This window comes from Panthera onca, chromosome A3, assembly GCF_046562875.1.
Source record: "Panthera onca isolate mPanOnc1 chromosome A3, mPanOnc1 haplotype 2, whole genome shotgun sequence".
NCBI lineage: Eukaryota > Metazoa > Chordata > Mammalia > Carnivora > Felidae > Panthera > Panthera onca.
In genome coordinates, this window is record NC_138341.1 from 116,696,747 (window position 1) to 116,719,281 (window position 22,535).

Below are 22,535 nucleotides of genomic sequence, written 5' to 3' on the forward strand. Positions count from 1 at the left end.
TATTGATCTCCAGGTTGTATTTCTAGCCCCACATGGGTGTAGAGATTACTTAAAAATAAATAAACTTTTTTTTAAAAGTAAAAAACAAAAAAATACTTAAAATATGCCAATGTAATCTATTTTTTCTCTTGATTTTTTAGTGCTGGTAACTATCCACCTACAGTGTCAGACCCACAAATGGAAACTGCATTTGCCCTCTACAGGTTTCTCAAACACATCATGCTTTTTCATACCTCAGGCCCTTTGCTCTTCCAGTTGCTTCTAATTTCTCATTCATCTCTAGTTCATGGCTGGAAATCAGGTTTTTGCTTAAGTAACATTCCTTAGAAAAGGTTTCCTAGCATACCTAGCATAGTAGTTTCTCCCTGTTATTTCCTCTTACCATTATATTTCTTCTATAGCACCCATCACAATCAATAATAGCTTTATTTGTTTATTTATTTTTTGTTTCTCTACTAGAATGAAAGCTCAATGAGGGCAGGGTCTTTTGGTCCAATACTCAGAAGAATGTTAGGCTCCTGACAGCCACTCAAATAACTGATGAATGAAGAGCTATACAAGCAGACAGTCATCTATGGAAATCAAGTGGAGTGGTAGTCTGCTCCATGATTCCCAAGCACGGCATGGAATTTTCCCTGAGACTTTCATAAAGTCACAAATTAAATGGAGGAAGGTTATTTTATTTCTCTAATCTGCAAATTAACAATTTTTAAAAAAGAAACATAAATTATTAGAAGAGTAGATGGAGGCATATAGATATTTTTAGCTTCATTAGGTCAAAAGAAATGAAGGACAAGAACAGGAGACAAGCCTTCTAAGAAACTTGCTGTTCAGTCTACAACATGAAGAGGTGGCCTTTGGGACCAAAAAAGAAATTAAATAGTTGATTATGCTTGCTCCTGAAGGAATCAGTCTTGCTGAGCAGTAGTAAGCAACATTCAAAAGTCCACATAGATCACTGAGGCCCCTGAACAAAGAAACTTCTTCTAGTTCCTCGGGCTCTCCCCACCAAGAATATCCATTCACTGTAAGACCAGAGAAGGACTCCTGAAGAGAAATGTTGAGTGTTCTCCAACAAAGGAGCTGAGGCTCAGGAAAGATAGTTTTCTTGTTGTTTCTATCTTGGAGGTGGACAAATGCTGAAGTCAACTGGGCTACACCAATTGTGGTTTGAACATGAAGCGCCCACTGGGTGTAACAAGATACCCAGGTGAGCATGGGTTGGTGAGGCAGAAGCCAGGTCAGCACAAAGTCAGAGGCCTACTCTTCTAGTGTTGTGTCCACTTGATGCTCTTGAGGTCAATGCCATCCTGTACCATCTCCCAGAGAGGGCTGCCAAAGAAAAGAGAAACTGAGTGAGTTAGGGCTTAGATAGGAATAGCCAACATTGGTCTCTGACCCCTGAGCCCTGACTTGTCTCCATCTCTTCTTGTCTCTCCACTTCCTTGCCCTGACAGACCCAAGGTTAGCAAGTGTTTCCCAGCTCTCTCTAAATCCTCGTCAGCTCTAACATCTCCACAGCTGCCAGCAAACAATAACTGGGTACCCTAGGCTCAGCTCCAGTGGGGCCAAGCCAATGGCATCAGGTTGTGGTCACATTCAAGAAGCTCTCATCCCATTCATGAGAGACTATGGACACAGTCTCCCTGTGGAACCAAGACCCTTAGGACCTGTGTAAGCAAGTTTCAGCCTCTCTATTCATCCCCACCACACATGGATCACTTTTCAATACTTCTTTCTGGGTTTTACTCTATTTCTCAGGTGGGGCTAGAGCTTAGCCTTAATTTATCTGGGTATATAGCACTCTTATCCAATTCCTACCAGCCTCATCGTCCCAGAGTTTGACTGTGATTCCAATTCAAAAGTAACTCTTGGATCTTAGACCTGAGCATTCCATCTCATACAAGAACTACTGCTGAGAAATAACTACTAAGCTCTGATTCCCTTCAGCTTGAATGCCTTAGACAATATTCCCAGACCAGATATTACTTCAATGTATTTTGACCATGGAATGTGTGGTTTGTATTTCCCCAGTTACTTTTTTTCTATGCAATTTCATTCTATTCTTGACTTATCCCTCTCCTTTACACCATGCATTCCCAGCATACCTTTCTATGTATGACATTTTTCATGGCTCCTTAAAGTTAGCAACCTCCTTCCTGTCTTTTTTTTTTTTTAATGTTTATTTATTTTTGAGAGAGAGAGAGAGAGAGAGAGAGAGAGAGAGAGAGAGAGAGAAAGAGCACAAGTGGGGGAAGGGCAGAGAGAGAAGGAGACACAGAATCTGAAGCAGGCTCCAGGCTCTGAGCTGTCAGCACAGAGTCCGATGCGGGGCTTGAACTCATGAACCATGAGATCATGACCTGAGCCAAAGTCCGACGCTTAACCGACTGAGCCACCCAAATGCCCCTGTCTTTTCTTTTTAGAGGTCTCTTATTGTCATAGACTCACAAAATAAAGCTTTAGGGGTGCTTGGGTGTCTCAGCTGGTTAAGTGTCCGACTTGATTTTGGTTCAGGTCATGATCTCACAGTTGTGAGATTGAGCCCTACATAGGCTCCGCACTGAGCACGGAGCTGCTTGAGATTCTCTCCCTCTCTCCCTTTGCCCCTCTCCCCTCCTCGTGCTCTCTATCTCTAAAATAAAATAAATTAAAACAAAATAAAGCTTTAGCTGAGGGCTAATGAAACTAGGTTCAATTCAGTTTGTAAAGGTCACAAGGAATAGGGGGAAGATGCTGAAGCCACACAGATAAGAAGAATAAGGCTTTGCAGCATGGTCTAGTAGAAATGCCCTTTGAGTGTGCCAGAGTACCAAAAAATCAAGCCAAGGAGGAATCTTGAGCCTAAGAAAATTAAGGAAGCAGTAGATATTTAAGCAATACAACTAGACCCTGGGAAGGAAAACTGAGAGCCCAGAAAGGCCTCAGAAAGTTTGTCAAAGGAAGAAGAGTATATATATATGAACTTTTTCACTCTCAATAACTAGACCAAGAGAATCTTGAAAGTTGAATTTAACCAGGACAGAGCTCTGAAAAAATCCAGAGGCCTCAATGTCTCCAGGAAGAAGTGGAGCTCTATGGCTACTAAGGGAAGCCCTGGTGGCAGTTGGCTGACAAAGCATCTCTTGACCTTACTTATAAAGACTTTTACAAAGAACACTCTGAGTAGTAGTTCTTAATCTTTGAGAATTTGATGAAAACTATGGACTTTCTTTCAAAGAAAATGCACAACAAAACAACACTTAGCATACAATTTCAGGGCTATCATATACCTCCTGAAGTCTAGTCGCAGAACCCAAAGTAAGAATCTCTATCTTAAAGGGAGATTTTTCTCTAGTTAGTCTACAAATCCCTAATTTTGTATTGATATTGCTGCAATGACAACTATTAATACTATAATAATGAAAAACATCTGAATTTATGTAGTTGTTTAGTTTTTTTTTAAATGTTTATTCATTTTGATAGAGAAAGTGCACACACAGGAGTAGGGGCAGAAAGAGAGGGAGAGAGAGAATCCCAAGGAGGCTCCACACTAATAGTGCAAAGCCTGATGCAGGGCTCGATTCTCATGAACCACAAGATCATGACCTGAGCCTCAATCAAGATTCGGATGCTTAACCAACTGAGCCATGCAGGCACCCCAGTTCTTTAGTTTTTAAAAGTACTTTGTCATATTCTGAAAACAAGTAGCCAAGGAGATTCACCTTCTTGCTTTGTGGAACTTTTTTTTTTTGTTTTGTTTTGTTTTTAAGTAAGCTCTACACCCAACATGGGGCTTGAACTCATAACCCCAAGATCAAGAGTCACATGTTCTACCAACTGAGCCAGCCAGCAGCCCCAATTTTGTGGAACTTCTAAATCCTAAGATCCATGTGTTCTCAAAGGCTGGTTTCTGTCAGTGTGAACACATAGCCTGAGAGCAAGAGAAGGGTCAGCACTTCAATTTCTTCCACAGGGTCTCTGGGGCATACTGCATACCTCATTTCTCGAAGACGCTTCACATGGTGAATGCACTTTTCCACTGTATAGTCTACTTCCTCCTCTGTAGTGAAACGGCCAATGCCAAACCTGAAAAAAGGCGTAAGAGAAGAGCTCCACATCTGAACTCTGGCACCAGGGTAAATTCATTCAGCAAATACTCAATGAAAATCTATTCCACAAAAAACACGGGAAAAGAACATGGTCAGAGTTTCTCAGAACATGGGTTTGTGGATCACCTATATTAGAGTCACCGAGAGGTTTCCTATTTCTCTTCCAGTCCTAGTGAGTCAGAATCTCTGAGTGTGAGACTCAGAAATCTTCAACTTTCCTATATGCTAACTAACTTGGATGTAAATTAAAAAAATAAATAAAAGTCAAAAAATAAATAAATAAAAATAAATTATTACAAACTGAAATAAATAAATAAATAAATAAAAGAAATCTTCAACTTGCACAAACTTCCAGAGGATACTCAATAAGGTCTGAGAATTGCTGCTCTAGGAACTTTCAAGAAGAATCAAGAAGGGATAAGAAAAACAAGTATGAGGAGACTATAACAGGAAGTGAAGAATACAAAAGAGGATGCTTTCATAAATGTTGCAGCTCAACCGACTGACCTGATAGAAGAGTGAGCTAAATCCTCATCAGTGCCAATTGCTCGAAGGACATAAGAGGGCTCCAGGGATGCAGACGTGCAGGCACTGAGAAGAAAGACAAGGAGTCTTGCTCAATTCGTCATCAGCATCTGCTTTTAGCCACAAATCTCTCATCTTGCTCCCACCCCAGGTCCCTGAAGTCATTATATGGAGATATAAGAGACATTCTAATCTGGTAGAACTAAAGGGCCCAATGCTGCCTGCATTTTCTGGGATGCGACCCTAGCTCCTCTGACCCTTCAGCAAGGACACTGCCAAAGCATGACAGAGCACGATACCACATAAACTGGGACTGACAACCACAGGCAGCAGAGAACCAGGTGCTCACTCTCCTATTGTTGAACACACCATCAGTACCAGCCTAGATGGCAGCTAAACCCTTGGTGGCCTTTGGAGCATCCTTCAATTCTGGGGTTCTGCAACAGAACTGCTAGTATAACATTAGAGCAGATGCATGCATCTCCTGGGACCACAAAAGGCACAAAGTCCTACCCCAGGAAGCCCTCCTAAGATCACCAACTTCAGCGAGTGCCAAGCCAGCTAAAAAACAGGCACTTACAAGATGACCAGGAGCTCTTGTGCCTGACATCTCCACACTAGGAAGCCTAATAATGTCTTATACCACTTAGAGGCCAGGCTGATGAGCCCTTCCTGTCTATCCAGTCCAACTCACCTCCCCGAGGATAAGGCAACATCCTTGAGTGCCATCAGCAGACTCTCCCCTTCCACGTATGCAAAGGAGAGGTTGATACAGCCTGGAGAGAGAATCACTGTGAGAGGAGTTGCAAAGTCTCAGGCTCTTCCAGAATGGAGATAGAAAGGGCATGTCCATACCTGGGTAATGGTGCTCAGGGTCCCCATTCATCACCACATCGGGAAGGCTATTCATTATTTTCTTTGTCAGTCGCTCTGCTAACTTTGAGATCCACTTATGGTCATACTGAGGAGCAGGCAAGGGAGGACTAAGCATAGTGACCATTAGCAGCTCAGAAATACACAAGACAAGGAGTCCTATTCCAGTGCCCAGAAGTGACTATGCATCAGACCCACCTATCATCCTGTGTTACTCATGGAGACCACTGTATCCCCAGCACTGAGCACAGCACCTGGCATGCAAAGGTGCTCAATAACTGGACACATGGTTCCAATAAGCTACCAATAAGTGAGCCAATAATTTCTGAAAAGGCCTGGATTTTGGAGCCCATAACACCTCCCTCCGAACAAGATGTCAGCAGCACTGGGACAAGGAAGGATTTCTTAAACCTCCTCTTCCGGCAAAAGTCTGACTCAGTTGTGCTGAGAACCCTCTAAGTGGAGACCCAGCACAGGGGAAGAAGTTGAGGAAGGGAACTGCTCTCCCCATACCTCCATCTCTTGCTGTGCCACCTCACATGCGGCCCCCAGCCCCACCACCAAGGGTGTGGGCACTGTCCCAGACCGCATACCCCGCTCCTGCCCCCCTCCACTCTGCAGGGCCTCCACACGTACACGGGGTCGGCGGCGAATGTAGATGGCACCAACCCCTGGGAAACAAAGTTTGTTACAAAAGAGAAAAAAAAGAAAAAGGCAGATGAAACAAAATCTCACTTTCAAAAGCGGTCAAAATATTCTTTCAACTTTTCCGTAAGCTTGAAATTTTTCAAAATAAAAAAAGTTAGAGGAAAAGGAGAAATAGAAGTAAAAGCATGATATTTATCAAAATTATTTAACATCATGAGGTAACTACCAGGAGTCATGACCGAATGGTTTAAAGTAGCTTCCTATGCATGTCTGAAATAACATCATGAAATACAGCATTAGTCATAATAGCAAAATACCAGAAACAACTCACATATTCATCATCAAGGCAATGGGCAAATAAATTATGATACCGTCAACACAATGGATTACAAAGTTGGTATATAAAACAAAAAGGAAGCTCCTTTTGTATTGCCACTTTAAAATCTCCAAGATACACTGTTGGAAAACTGGTGAAATCTGAATAAAATTTGTACTTTACTTAAAAAAAGGCGGGGGTTGGTGCCTGGGTGGCTCAGTTGATTAAGCGTCTGACTCATGATTTTGGCTCAGGTCATGATCTCAGGGTTCATGAGTTCGAGCCCCATGTTGGGCTCCACACTGACAGCACAGAGCCTGCTTGGAATTCTCTCTCTCACTCTCTCTGCCCCTCCCTAGCATGCTTGCTCGTTCGCTCTCTCACTCTCTTTCAAAACAAATAAGTAAATAAACATTTAAAAAATAATTAGGTGGAAAAAAAGGAAGAAATAGAACAATGAGTATAATAAGCTATTTTCTGAGTAAAAACAGAGGAGGAGGAGGGGGAAAAATACATATATATAATATATATATATATATATATATATATATATATATATATATATATATATATATCTCTCCTTGTAAATGCATAGAATAATCCTAGAAAAATATTCAAAAAATAGCTTCCCCAGAGGAGAACTACATGAGTGGTAGACAGAAGTGAGAGACTTTCTGGCCTTGTACTTTTTTGTAGCTTTTGAATTTAGAACTTTGTAAATATACTACCTTGTCTAAATAGAATAAAATTGTTAAAAAGCGGGTGGGGGCATGGCTGGCTCAGTCAGTGGAGCATGCGAGTCTCGATCTAGGGGGTGTTCAAATTTGAGCCCACGCTGGGTATACAGAGTACTTAAAAATAAAATCTTAAAAAAAAGAAAAAAAACTTTGAGGCAAATACAGGGATAGATCAGAATAGAATTAAAAATTAGTACAATCTCCCAGTGTATCAAAGTTGAAAAATGTATGTAACTTAAGGGGCACCTGGGTAGCTCAGTTGGTTAAACATCCAACTTTGGCTCAAGTCATGATCTCCTGGTTCGTGGGTTTGAGCCCTGCATCAGGCTCTCTGCTGTCAGCATAGAGCCCACTTTGGATCTCCTGTTACCCTCTCTCTCTGCCCCTCCCCTGCGCGTGCATGCTCTCTCTCTCAAAAATAAATAGACATTAAAAAAATGTATATAACTTAATAGCCATCAAACCCACTTACAGGAATTTCATGCCAAATATGAGCATGAATGTGCAAAGATACTCACAAAGTAGTCAAAGGTTTTAAACAGTGTGGCCACTCGGTAAAGTTCATCTTCTTCTACAAAGAACAATTCCTTAGGCAGAGATTGTAGGTACTATCAAAACTAAGGCAGTACTTCCCAAATTTATTACCAAGGACCCCAGTTTTGAAATAATTTATGTAACAAATGATACTTAATCAAGAAATATTTCATTTCCTCATCAAATTCAAATATCCTTACTATGTGAATCTCTGTGGTTCCCAAGTTCAGAGAGCATATGCACAGACCCCTGTCTGCATAGTGAAGGACATAATGTTATCTAAATCAACTGAGTCCCCTTCTTTCTGAAAGCATAAGTTTGGGTAGTGAGAGACCTCTACACATTTAATTGCTGATCAGAGCTTCTGCTCAATTAGTTTTGTCAAAATAGATACATCTACAATAAAAGCCAATAAAGGCAACATTTTAATAAAAGATAGAATGCCTGTTATACTTTTTATTACTTTTTATAATGTTTATTTCTTTTTGAGAGAGAGAGAGTGAGTGTGCACATATGCACAAGCAGGGGAGGGGGAGAGAAAGGGGAAGTGGACACAGGGTCTGAAGCAGGCTCTGCGCTGACAGCAGTGAGCCCCATGCAGGGCTAGAACTCACAAACCGTGAAATCACGGCCTGAGCCAAAGCTGGACGCTCAACGTGCCCCAACCTGTTGTGCTTTTAAAATAATAGCTCATAAGGCGACTGGGTGGCTCAGTCGGTTGAGCGCCCAACTCTTGATTTCCTCACAAGTCATGACCTCATGAGATCATGATCTCAGGAGCCCACTAAGGCTGGGTGCTGACAGAAGGGAGCCTGCTTGGGATTCTCTATCTGCCCCTCTCCCACTCCTGTGCAAGCTCATTCACAAGCTCTCTCTCTCTCTCAAAATAAATAAACTTAAAAAATAAATAAATAATAGCTCACAAGGGACGCCCAGGTGGCTCAGTTGGTTAAGTGTCCGACTTCGGCTTAGGTCATGATCTCAGTTTGTGAGTTTGAGCCCCACGTCGGGCTCTGTGCTGACAACTCAGAGCCTGGAGCCTGCTTCGGATTCTGTGTCTCCCTCTCGCTCTGCCCCTCCCCCGCTCATGCTCTCTCAAAAAATAAATAAACGTTAAAAAAAATTTTTTTTTCAATAATAGCTCACAAAAACATTCTTTATAACCTCTGGGAACCTTGAAAAGAAGGTATCTTACATACTTCCAGGAGCTATCACAGCTTTTTCCTCAGGGTGTGCAGCTCAGGGTGTACACAGAATGTGTACCAGCATTATCAACCCCATAGGCCCTCACCCCAGAGACAGAGGAGTTGTTGTTTGTTTTTATGGCTACCTCCATAAAATAGAAAACAAAAGTCTCTTCCCAAAGACTGGAGTGACAAGACAGAATTCTAGCTAGGAAACATTCCTAGGCCAATAGGACCAAAGGAAACACACTCTTGAGAGGCTAACAGGAATACAGACTATTAAATCTAGGAATAAACACCAAGAGGGGTGCCTGGGTGGCTCAGTCAGCTGAGTGTCCGACTTTGGCTCAGGTCATGATCTTGTGGTTTGTGAGTTTGAGCCCAGTGTCAGGCTCTGTGCTGACAGCTCAGAGCCTGGAGCCTACTTCAGATTTTGTGTCTTCCTCTCTCTCTGCCCCTCCCCGGCTCGCTCTCTCCCGCTCTCTCTTAAAAATAAACAAACATTAAAAAAAATAAAAAATAAAAGAAGTAATAAATACTAAGAGATATAAAAGTGCAATCTTCCTCAGGCTACAGAAACACATAGGGAATAAAGGACTCAAAGAACATTGCTATCACAGTGGGGAAGACAAGACAGCTGGACTTATTTAGCTTAATTTGATATGACAAAACCCTTTGTTCCTCAACCAAATTAAACTACTTGCCTTCTAAGGATTTTCTAAAGAGACCATGCAACAATAGACTGCTATACACAGTTAGCTGCAAGAGTCTACAAATAGGCAAGCATTCTTGGTTATTGTTAAAGGACACTTGCATTAGCAATTCTGCATTCTGCAAAGCACTATGAATGTACAGCTTCCTCTGACAGCAATGGTAATTCCAAATGAGTTCAAGGAACATCTATCTAGGGTTTTAATAGGAGGTCTGAGAAAAGGAACTCAAGGAGGGGCTGGTACCTTTGGGACCATAGATTTTATGACCACTGATGCTCATGAGATCAATTTTCATGTCATTGACGTCAAGTGGGATTTTTCCAACAGCCTGGGCTGCATCGGTATGGAAATATACCCTTCTGGAACTGCAAATCTGTCCTGAGGAAACAACAAAGGGGAAATCATAGCACAATGCTGGAAAGTCACCTGGCAGTGATCCTACAATGTACCATGAGTTCTAAAGCAAAACTGCATCTGGCATTAGCCTCTAGCCATATAGTAAATAACTTCTCTCTTTCTCTTCCTCTCTCTTTCCCTCTCTCCCTCTCACTCTGTCATTCTCAGCTAGCTTCCTTGATTAAATAAGGGCAAATACAAATCACCAAATCAAAACATGCCTGATATCCTGATGCATAAAACTCTTCCTACCTTGTTAACACTGGTCTTTCAATACATCAAATTGACTTTTACATCCTTTTTAATTTCCAGGAAGCAAAGATTAGCAGATCTTTTCCTAATGTGTCCTAGGAGTTACAGTGAGTCTCTGACTCTAAGTGAGCACAATAACAAGATGTTCTAAAGTAACAAAGGTGAAAGAGGAAGAGAAAAAAACGGTAGTGTTTTGTTTCGGCACCAACTGCAGTTAAATGAAAAGAACATAAAGGATACTAGACCTGGATTCAAATACTGGCTATGCCATATACAATAGGTCTTTAAACAAGGAACTGAAACTCCCTTTCCCTTGATCTCCCTCCCACTCCCAGGAGACCACTCCTGCTCCTCAGATGGATCCCAGAGGTGGGCAAGCATCAAGGTCCACCCAAGATACTCACCTATTTCTGCAATGGGCTGCTTCACTCCAATCTCATTGTTCACAGTCATGACTGAGACCAGGCTGGTATCTGGCTGGATGGCAGCCTCTAGTTCCTAAGAGTATCAGGAGCAAGAAGACTATATAGTACCAACAAAATCCTCCCTAACTCAGAACACGGGCAAGCTCAGTCTTAAAACGGGGCCTTTTACTAAACACCTATCAGAGTGGTTAAAAAAAAAATAGTGACAACACAATGCTGGCAAGGATTCAAAGAAACTACATCATTGAAACACTTGGTTATTACTACTAATACAAACGTAAAATGATACAGCCATACCGGAAAACAGTCTGGCAGTTTTTGCTTCTTATAAAACTAAACATGAGATTACCTATGATGTAGTAATTGCACTGTTGCGCATTTATCTCAGGGAAATGAAAACAGATTCACACAAAAAACCTATACATAAATGTTCATACCAGCTTTCGGCATAACAGCCAAAACCCAGAAACAACCTAGATGTCCTTCAATGGGTGACTGGCTAAACAAACTGGTGCCTCCATACCACGGAATACGACTAACTGATAGAAAGGAACAAACTACTGAGACACGTAACAAACTAAATGGCTTGCCAGACTTACCCTAAGTGAAAAAAGCCAGTCCCGAAAGGTTACATACTTTATGATTCCATTTATGTAACATTATCGAAATGACAAATTAAAGAAATGGAGATCAAATTAGTGGTTTTAACAGAACATGAAGCATCACTGCAGTGAGGAAACTATAATTTGACAGTGATGGTAGTTACACAAACCTACACATGACGAATAAGCACAAGTGAAACTGGGGAAATGAGCACAAGATTGGCAGACTCTATCCAAGTCATTACCCTGTGTGAGAAATAAGGGAGATGATTCATTTTCAGAAATACCAAATAAAAGTTCTGCTATCTAATTAACAATAGGATTACAACACACTGGAAATATATGAAACCCACCCCTCCACAATGGAGTCCCAAACCTTTAGACACTTCACTTTCTGGTTCTTCTTCCCCTCTCTGTTTCGTGGGCTTATTTTTGCGGGCTTTGCAATGAGTATGCACCAAAGAACAAAGGAGGAGGGACTGAAAGTCTCTGCGTCACCTCAGGGAATGTACATTTGTTGCAACCAGACTACTTTTTGCCTTACGTGTGCATTGGCAATGTCCAGATAAGGCAGTAACCTCTGTAGTTCAGCCAATGAGGAACCAGGGGAGGGACTTGAATGCTACGAGATAAATTGTCTGCTGTAACTCCCCTAAGTATGACTGTCCATCAGATACCCACTCTTGGAAGAACACTGATAAAAGCCTCACATCACTGTGCTCTGAGTCTCTGCATCCCTCCTTTGATAGAGTCGATGGGCTTATTTTTAACACCTGGTTGGATACTGGATTATACTTTTGCAAGATATTATCATGGGGGAAACTGGGTAAAGGGTACATGAGATCTCACTGTATTATTTCTTAAAACCACATGTGAATCTACAATTATTTAAAAAGTTTAGGGGCAAAACCCGTGTCCTCCCCTACCCCGGGAGTGGAGCCTGCTTAAGATTCTCTCTCTCCCTTTCCTTCTGTCATTACCTTCCACCCCTCTCTCTCTAAAAAAAAATAAAATAAAACAAATAAATAAAAACAGCCTGGGTGGCTCAGCCAGCTGAGCATCTGGCTCTGTATTTCAGCTGAGGTCATGATCCCAGAATTGTGGGATCGAGCCCCACATCAGACTCTGTGCTGAGGGTGGAACCTACTTGAGATTCTCTCTCTCCCTTTGCCCCCCTCCCCCATTTGTGCTCTCTCTCTCTAAAATAAAAAAAAAAATAATAAAAACTATCTTTATTAAAAATTACAAGTTTAATTAAAAAAGGGACAGCCTTTCCTATGTAAGGTGGTCAGAGTAAGCTGCAAACAACAAAGTAAGTAGCAAAAAACAAGGTTACTGGCAACAGCACTGAGGCAGGGACCTCATCTGACTAAAATGTTATCTTAAAGGAATTATTAATCAGCCTAGCAACATCCTGCTTTCCCTGACACTGGTCTAATAGAGGTTCTCAATGTCATGTTTCTCTCAGTTTCTTGTTTGCTTCCTTCATAGCAGTTATCCCAATTTGTAATTATTTCATTTGTTTCTATGTTAACTGTCCTCTTCACTAGAATGTAAGCTCCCTGAAGGCAGGGACTGAGCTTGTCTTGTTAATCCTTGTGTCCCTAGTGCCAGACGCTAAGGCATAATAAATACTATGAGGTGGAAAAAGACACATGTGAAGTATTATGAGAAATAAAAAGGCAGAAAAAAAGTGCTCCTAGCATTCAAGAGACTTAATCTAGTGGAGAGATAGGCATAAACATACAACAGAGCACAGAAGTAAAAAGCCATTAAGGAATTTAAGGAATTTGGAAAAAAAAAAAAACCAAAAACCAACGTATTTAAAGGGGTTGGAGCATCTAAAAAGACTTCAGCAAAGAAGTGAGCCTGAGCTAACTTTTTTAAAAGAGGGAGAAAGTTAAGGTATGTGCAAAGAAAAGGACAACAGATCAAAGGTGAGGGGATATGTGAGACAGGCCCACAGCAGGACTGACCAGGGCATATCAAGGAGTTGTGCAGGCAGTGTGGCTGAAATGGAGGGTTGTATGAAGGGTGCAGTGGTCATCAATACTGAAACAGTAGGTTAGAACCAACATGTCTATTCTGAGAACAGTATTACCCTGATATCAAAACCAGACAAAGATATCACACAACTACAGATCAATATCCCTAATGAATATAGATATACAAAAATCTTTAACAAAATACTAGGAAACCAAATCCAGCAACCTATCAATGTATACACCATATTAATAGAGAAAAAAAACATATGACTGCCTCAATAAGCACCAAAAAAAATTCATAAAACCAAAATGCTTTCATGATAACAACACCAACAATAACAAAATCAAAAAACTTGGAAGAGAACTTCTTCAGTCTAACAAAGGACATTTATGCAAGAGCAACTATGAAAAATCCAGTTAACATCATATTTATGGGGAAAGCTTTCATCCAAGATCAGGAGCAAAACAGGGTGTCTATTCTCACCACTTCTATTCAACTTTGTACTAGTAGGTTTTGCCAGGGCAACTGGGCAAGAAGAAAAAAAGGCATCCAGGTTGGCAACAAAGAAATGAAACTATCTCTACTTGCATATGACAGGACTCTGTCCACAAACTGTATCTTAGGATTTGACTAGGGATGCTGGTATCCAAAATCTGGTGGACAAGATGCATGAACTCACTACCCAAAATGTACATATAAGGATATGGGCCACAAAGGGAAATATTCTTCACAAAAACTACAGCTCTTCTTTAGAGGGATGAGAAACTAAGTACAGGGAAGGAGGAGGCCAGAGCTTTGCCATGGTGAGTGTTGAGTCCCTGGCATCCTGCACAGACACCCAGTGGTCCTCATATAAACCAGGAAGCACTGACCAAGCTGAGAAATCCTCCAGAGAAAAGGAAGACAATACACACTCAAGGGGAAACATATGCTCAGTTTCTCTCCCAGGCCTATTGCTCTAAGTTCCCCCTCACTATTAGGTCTAGTCCTTCAAGCTCTGACTGAGGCTAAAAACACAAATTTACAGGCTGAAACCAAGCCCCTCCTATGTTGCCCCTTCTGCCAGTAGCCACTCCTACCTTCAGGTCGATGATCCCACTCTTCTTCACCGGGAGGTATGTGACCTGAAAGCCCTCAGCTTCCAGTGAACGGCAGGAGTCCAAGACACATTTGTGCTCTGTCTGAGTGGTGATCAAGTGTTTTTTCCGTGACCTATAGAACCTGGCCACCCCCTAGAGATTGGTGGTGGTGAAAGGAAGGAGAATATGCTCAGAGAGACAGCAAGCACTTCAATCCCACTTGAAAGAAAAAGTAGGCAAGGGTTCTGTGCTCCAACATTAACTCTGTGACACCAAGTATATATCCTACAATTCAGCTTAATTCTGACACTAACTACCCTAAGTTAGTGCAAACCCCACAGATGAAGGGACTCACGTCCACAAGACTAACCCCACTTCAGATGTCAGCCACAAGGCCCAGGTGTCACAAGCCACTCCCCAGGACTTTTACCTAGCTGGCTACAAATTCAGGACTTCCCACAGCCCCCTAAGGTTCAATAATTCAGCAGAATGACTCCCAGAACTCACTGAAAGCACTACACTATTAGAGTTTTATTATAAAGGATATAATTCAGGAACAGACAAATGGAAGAGATGCATAGGCGAGGTCTGAGGAGGGGAAGGGCACAAAGTTTCCATGCCCTGTCTTTGTAAATCCAGGCATGCCACCTACCCAGCACATCCATGAGTTCACCAACCTGGAAGATCCTCCGAGCCTTATTGTCCAGAGTTTTTATGGGGGTTTTGTTACAGAGACATGACTGATTAAATCACTGGCCACAGGACTGAACTCAATCTCGAGTCCCCCTCTCTTGCCCTGAGGGAAGTAGAGCTGAAAGTTCCAATCCTCTAATCACATGCTTTGTCCTTCTGGAGCGGCAGCCTGTCCTTTGCAACTAAGGGGCCACCATGAGTCACTTCGTTACTATAACGTTAGATTATGGTCCAAAGGGGTTTGTAATAAATAACAAAAGACATTTCTATTATTCAGGAAACTCCAAGGATTTTTGAGGCTCTGTGCCAGGAACAGAAGAAAGACCAAATATATTTTATTATACCACAGGTAGAAAATATCCCACAGGTTGGGGCACCTGGGTGGCTCAGTCAGTTAAGCGTCCAACTTCGGCTCACGTCATGATCTCATGGTCCGTGAGTTCGAGCCCCGTGTTGGGCTCTGTGCTGTCAGTTCAGAGCCTGGAGCTTGCTTGGGATTATGTGTCTCCCTCTCTCTCCGCCCCTCCCCCACTCATGCTCTATCAAAAAATGAATAAACGTCAAAAAAAATTTAAAAAAGAAAATATACCCCTGGTAGATTTCCTCGCATCCCAGGAAAAAGCCCCTCTCTTTATTTCTACTTAAATAGCAAAACATGCAAATATGTTGACACTGATACCCAAAGCTGTCAGTGTAAAAGTGAAACTCATGAACTCAATCCTTGCTAATGGCAGTATTTATGCTACAATCTTTTCAGAAAATCATTTAGAAAGATGTCTTAAAAGCTGTATTCACACTGTTTAACTGTGATTCCTCTTTTGGAAATTTACCTTAGGGGAATATTTCAAAAGACAGATCAAGCCATAAAGATGAAATATGTTCTCGTATTTACAATCTTTAAAAAAATGGAAAAATTAAACACATCCAACAATAAAGTAGTGAATAGTAAACTATGATAACACAACTCCATGAAAAAGAATGTAGTTATATCAAAAATTATGGAGTTTGAAATGGAAGAACATAGGGTATGTTATCAATAGTTACAAAAGAATAGGGGTGCTTGGGAGGCTCAGTTGGTTGAGTGTCAGACTCCTGACTTTGGTTCAGGTCATGATCTCATGGTTCATTAGATGGAGCCCCACATCGGGCTCTGCACTGAGATTCTCTCTCCCTCTTTCTCTCTCTCTGCCCCTCACCCACTTGCACATGCTCACTCTCTCTCACAAAATAAATATTTTTTAAAAATGGTTACAGAAGAGGGCACCTGGGTGGCTTAGTCGGTTAAGCATCTGATTTTGGCTCAGGTCATGATCTCACAGTCCATGAGTTCACACCCCACATCAGGCTCTATGCTGACAGCTTGGGGCCTGGAGCGTGCTTCAAATTCTGCGTCTCCTTCTCTCTCTGCCCCTCCCCCGCTTGCACTCTGTCTTTCAAAAATAAATAAACATTAAAAAATAAATTTTTAAAAGAGCATAAAAGCTCAATTTGTAAAAAAAAAAAAAAAAAAAAAAAGCTCAATTTGTTTTAAAAAAATGGTTACAGGGGCGCCTGGGTGGCTCAGTTGGTTAAGCGGCCGACTTCGGCTCAGGTCATGATCTCGCGGTCCGTGAGTTCGAGCCCCGAGTCGGGCTCTGTGCTGACAGCTCAGAGCCTGGAGCCTGTTTCAGATTCTGTGTCTCCCTCTCTCTGACCCTCCCCCGTTCATGCTCTGTCTCTCTCTATCGCAAAAATAAATAAACGTTAAAAAAAAATTAAAAAAAAAAAATGGTTACAGAAGAATAAATATGGCATGCTACAGTTTGTGAAAATATTAAAGTTACATATGTATGGATAATGATTAAATTATTAAATATTAAAATACAATATATGTATGTATAATTCTTTTTCTTGGAACAATACTAAACAGAATTAGTTTAGAATTAACTTTGCAGAACAGGATTCAGGGCCAGAATAAGAGGGAAAGAAGAGGAAGACTTACACTTTTTTTTAATTATTATTTCTTTTTAAATTATTTTCTAATGTTTATTTATTTTTCAGACACAGAGAGAGAGAATCCTAAGCAGGCTCCGTGCTCAGCACAGAACCCAACAGGCACTCAATCCCAATCTAAGCTGAAATCAAGAGTTGCAGATGCTTAAGTGACTGAGCCGCCCCAGGCTCTAGATACTTTATGTTAAACTTTTCTATAGGGTTAAAAAAATCTCATCACATATACACTGATTACCTTTATTTTTTTATTTTTATTTTTTTAAGATGTATTTATTTACTTATTTTACCTCCACATCCAATGTGGGGCTTGAACTCATGACCCCACAATCAAGAGTTGCATGCTCTAAGGACTGAGCCAGCCAGGAGCATCCCTGCACAGATTACCTTTAAAAGTTAAGGAGAGGCCCCTGGGTGGTTCAGTCAGTTGAGTGTCCATCTGACTTTGGCTCAGGTCATGATTTCACAGGTCATGGATTCGAGCTCTGTGTCAGGCTCTATGCTGACAGTTTGGAGCCTGGAGCCTGCTTCAGATTCCGGGTCTCCCTCTCCCTCTCTCTGTCCCTCCCCAGCTTGTGCTCTCTCTCAAAAATAAATAAACAAACACTGAAAAAAAAGTGAAAGGAGGGGTGCCTAGTGGCTCAGTCGGTTAAGTGTCCGACTTTGGCTCAGGTCATGATCTCACATTTCATGAGTTCAAATCCCGCATTGGGCTCTGTGCGGACAGCCCAGAGCCGGGAGCCTGCTTTGGATTCTGTGTGTGTGTCTCTCTCTCTCTGCCCCTCCCCTGCTCGCTCTCTCTCTCTCTCTCTCTCTCTCTCTCTCAAAAATAAATTAAAAAAACACTTAAAAATTTTAAAAAAGGAGTTAAAGGAAATAAAATGTGCCACCCCATTACCCCCACAAGCTTATAGAATACTACCTTAAAAGCAGAATATAAAACTAATTAGGCCAAAATTATAACTACATGAAAACTATGTTCTTGAGGATAAGGAACATAAAAAGGAAACATTTAAAAGTTCCCCACCTCCTTCCACTCTCTCCTATCTGTTACCCACAGTGTCAAATCCTCTGTCTAAACAGACAGACAGAATAGTCTCCTATTCAGGAGACTAAGGGGAAAACTCACAACTATTCTTAGCAATCCCTCACCTCTAGGTTTGGGAACAGCAGAGACTTTCAAAGCAAACATTTTCAAAGTTTTAAAAAATATTCCCCATTCCAGAAATCATCCCCATTTTTGGAAGGATCTCCACTTTGGGTCTGGTTTCTGCATTCCAAAGGAAGGACACCTTCCTGCTAACAGAATCAGGCAGAGTACTGATGACTCTGGAGCCTGTCCCAGGCCTCCTACATCCAATCTAAGCTCAGAAAAACCAATACTGGCAGCACAGTTGAGAGATAAAGGTGAGAAGTGAGGGAGACAGTTGAACCTACAGTAGCCCACACTTTCTCAGAGCCTTGGTATTTACACAAGTGGTCCTGGCAACCAAGCCCAGTCCAATATGATTAAGTTATATGAAACACCAGCATGACTATTGAGAGTTGAATTTTACTTTTGTTAGCACCACAAACCCAAGGATAGAGTGACTGATCTCAGAATGGGTGATGAATGAAGAGACCTCTTTTAGACAACAGGCTTGAGCAATAGAAACCTGATCCAGGCAAAAGGACCCACCATGACCACCTGGCTGAATACAGACAGGCCCATTAGGCGACCCACCTCGAAATATCCATAGGCCCTAACTAACAAAAGGGCTACTTCCAACAACGCATAGTTACCAAAAAAGGGAAAACTGCATAAGCGCCCCTAGCTCCTCACCTTCCCCCTTTAAAAACAGCCCCCACCCACTGCCTCCTTCTATCTCCTTTGTTCTGACTTGGGTGAATCCTTTCACTGCCTATGCCACCAGCTTCCATGGATTGGTTCCCCATCACCACATGTTGGGGGACCCATCTGATTGGGAGAGACACCACAATGAAGTGAATGCCTGCAGAGGCATAGCAACCAGTACTTCAAGATGGGAGCATCTAAATAAACAGGAGGGACACCTGGCTGGCTCAGTCAGTGGAGCATGCAATTTTTGATCTCAGGGTTGTAAGTTCGAGCCCCACATTGGGTGTAGAGATTATTTAAAAATAAAATCTAAGAAAGGTAGGAAGGGAGGGAGGGAAGAGAACTGTTGCAAACAGATCTCATTAGAAAAAAAAGGGAAGGCTGAGAGGAAGGCAGCCCTCAAATCACATATGTAAGGGTGTAGCTGGTAACCAGAAGCAGAGAAGCACTCCCAACTGCAAGTGGATGCTGGACTTCTCTGTGACTAAATCAGAAGGATGGGGAAAAAGTCTGAGTCACCATTATCTACTCCCCGAAATAGCTGCCATCCAAAACACCAGTGGTCAATGGCTAAAGAGCCACCTCTTTTCATGCCCAACTATCTCAATGAACTCAGTTCAACAGAAGCAAAGACTTAGATGGAGTAGATCACAAAGGGTTGAAGGAAGCAACAAATCAGAAAGAGCACATGTTTGTCTGTGTCTTTTATTCACAATAAGGTAGGCATGGGTGGCTGGGAAATACATATACGAGTCCAGATGATGGAGGGACACCATCTCCCAAGTCAGGAAAGCCCAGATATGCCCTCTGGTTCTCTTACCTTAACTGCTATGTTGTTAGATTCGGTAGCGCCACTGGTGAAAATGATCTCACGAGGATCAGCCCCAATCAGAGATGCTACTTGCTGCAAACCAAGAAACAGAGATAAATAACACCAGTTTCCCAGGCAAGAATGCAACTGCAGACACAGCTGGGACAGAGCTCTGGATCAAAAAGTATGCCACTACATTCTATCAACTGTCCAAGAAGCTCTGCACCCTCTAGGGTCAGAAAAGGGGTAGATTCGGGGCGCCTGGGTGGCTCAGTCGGTTAAGCGTCCGACTTCAGCTCAGGTCATGATCTCGCGGTCCATGAGTTCGAGCCCCGCGTCGAGCTCTGGGCTGATGGCTCAGAGCCTGGAGCCTGCTTCCGATTCTGTCTCCTCTCTCTCTGCCCTTCCCCCATTCATGCTCTGTCTCCCTCTGTCTCAAAAATAAATAAACGTTAAAAAAAAAAAATTAAAAAAAAAGAAAAGGGGTAGATTCAGTTACATCCCAGATCTGAGGCTCTTTTCACATCTGATAAAAAATGATAATAGGGGTGCCTGGGTGGCTTAGTGGGTTAAGCTTCCAACTCTTGACTTCAGCTCAGATCCTGATCTTGTGGTTGTAGGATCAAGGCCCGAGTCGGGCTCCACACTGAGCAGGGAGCCTGCTTTGGATTCTCTCTCTCTTTCTCTGCCCCTCCTCCACTCATGCACAGGCTCTCTTTCTCTCTCTCAAAGATAAATAAATAAACTTAAAAAAAACACAAAATAATAATAATATTGATTTCTTAAAAATCACTTGTTGAGCTCCTAGTATGTATAAGCATTGTGGCATTGTGTTAATAAACACATCACCAGCAAGATCTCATTTAACCACACAATAATCCTAACAAGCAGGAACTATTACAATCTCCACTTCGACGTGAGGAAATTGAGGTTTAGAGAAATTAGATAAAATTCCAAAGATCATTTAGTTAGGAAAAATAAAAACTAATAAAATGCTTTCAGGGGGACTCCAAGGCCTGCTCACTAAATCTCCTCCAGAAAGAGCCCCAAACCACTTCCACCTCCACCCAGAGTTACCAAGGAAATGCCTCCCACAGTCCACTGAACCTCTGACATCAGAATCTCTTAGAGTCTTCTATACCAACCTGGCGAGCACGTTCCATGGCTGCCTCACTCTCCCAGCCATAAGCATGTGTCCGGGAGTGTGGGTTTCCATAGTAGTTGACCAGGTAAGGGAGCATGGCATCCAACACCCGAGGGTCCTGAGCACGACAGAATATATCAGTGTCTTTGAGTCCATAGGTAACTCAAGCCCCACTCCATCCCCTCAGACTTGCCCAACCTACCTCAACACACTCCCAACCCTTCAGACACTGCTTAGACAAAGCCTCATTCTTCTATCCCCTTAGGTACTAAACAAACATCAGCCTAACATACTCCCACTCTCAACCCATCTTAAATCATTCTACCAGATGATTCTTCTACCATCTCCTCAGGTAATCTACAAACATTGCCTTGTCCTGATAGATATTTCTGCATGTTTCCATTCCTGCCAGGCTATGTGATCTACAAGGGCCAGGACATGACAAGAGTCCACATGTTGATGAAACCTTCCATTAATTTCGAAGTGCTTATCATGTGCCAGGCTCTGTTTAAAGGGCTGCTTTATGTCTTTTAACCCACGTAATACTTGCCCAAATTCACACAGTTATTAGTAAGTGGCAATCCAGCTAATTCCAGAGCCTATGCATTTAACTACTACCAAAGTGCCTACATTGAAGTGATCTCACCAAGGTCAACAGCTGGTAAGTAGCAGAGCCATTTTTAGTGGATTACAAATTAAGCCTCCTGACTCCTGGCTCATTGCTTTTCCCAACACACACTTCTCAATGTCTCTCTCTTCTGCAGGATCCAGTCATTTATGTGCATTGTCACTTCTGCAACATGTTATAAATAGCCTTGGGGAAAGCTGCCCCTCTATCCTTACCAGAGGAGTTGTAGCTTGGACGTCCATATACAGAGGTCGCAGCACTGACTCCACGTCCGGAGCAGTGGCTGTATCTGAGGGAACAGCGGACTGGGGGGCATTATCTACAACTGACAAAAAAAAAAAAAAAAAAAAAAAAAAAGGTATGAAGTGGCCAAGCGTGGAAGAACGCAACTATGGCCACAGGGTATCCAAAACAGCAGGTGAACGTTGGATGTAGGTGAGATAAGCTAAAAGGATGCTGGGGTTGAATCTCAATGGAAAAGGAAACAAAACATCAGCGAACTTAAACAAACTGAAAAAGGAGGGAAGGGAGAGAGACCATGTTTTTGGAAGGGGATGCTGGGTCAATATTCGAATTGCCTGGTTGGGAGGGGGGAGGGTTCGAAAAGGGCAAAGCCATTTAGAAGGGGTGTGGAGACGGCGTAGCTAGGATCCCCTTCAAAGATGACTGGCTGGACGACTAGCATCTCCAAAAGTGCAGGAGAGATCTGAAGGCCGACGGAGCCTCCAAGCCTCCGAGGGCCTGTGGGGCAGAATCTGAAGGGTGACGCGGAGAAGACAACCGTACTGAGGGCCGGCCTGAGAAAGTTTGAGGGGTGCAGCGAGGAAGCAGGGTCAGGGGGTCCGGGCAGCGGACGGAAGACGGAGACTCGGTAATATTCCGGTGCGTCGCCACGCCAAGGGGGAAGGTCCGCGCTAGTAGGGAGGGTGGCGGTGAGTGGGGCCCGGAGCGTACCGCGCAGGCGCAGCCCCCGAGCGGGCGCCTCGGACCTGGGTCCCGGAGCGGCCCGCACAGCCGCGGCCGCCCGCCTCCAAGCGGTTCGCAGCAGCATGGTCCCGCTAGCAGAGCCCCC

The 22,535-nt window shown here is 42.6% G+C and overlaps 1 protein-coding gene across 2 annotated transcripts; it reads right to left on the reverse strand.

Annotated features, from left to right (window-relative positions):
* Positions 1–659: 659 nt before the first annotated feature.
* Positions 660–22,526, reverse strand: NFS1 (NFS1 cysteine desulfurase). Of its 2 annotated transcripts, XM_060616866.3 has the most exons (13): positions 22,418–22,526; positions 21,679–21,788; positions 20,837–20,953; positions 19,701–19,784; positions 14,362–14,514; positions 10,674–10,767; positions 9,865–9,999; positions 6,003–6,160; positions 5,472–5,577; positions 5,311–5,392; positions 4,599–4,682; positions 3,979–4,068; positions 660–1,332 (listed from the first exon to the last, which is right to left on the reverse strand). In XM_060616866.3, the coding sequence occupies exons 1-13, from the start codon at positions 22,512–22,514 to the stop codon at positions 1,269–1,271; spliced, it is 1,374 nt and encodes a 457-aa protein (XP_060472849.1). In that variant the 5' UTR covers positions 22,515–22,526; the 3' UTR covers positions 660–1,268. The 2 variants fall into 2 exon arrangements, with proteins under 2 accessions (XP_060472849.1, XP_060472857.1); XM_060616874.3 differs by lacking the exon at positions 14,362–14,514.
* Positions 22,527–22,535: the final 9 nt, after the last annotated feature.

What these genes read in the sequence shown, in the direction of transcription:
- NFS1 (XM_060616866.3), bottom strand. Translation starts at nt 22,514, where the DNA reads ATGCTGCTGCGAACCGCTTGGAGGCGGGCGGCCGCGGCTGTGCGGGCC. An exon ending in TCCAAGCTACAACTCCTCTG is followed by an intron (nt 20,954 to 21,678) that starts GTAAGGATAGAG and finishes TGTCGTGCTCAG; the next exon opens with GACCCTCGGGTGTTGGATGC. An exon ending in TGGCACAGCAAGAGATGGAG is followed by an intron (nt 5,578 to 6,002) that starts GTATGGGGAGAG and finishes CCTGCTCCTCAG; the next exon opens with TATGACCATAAGTGGATCTC.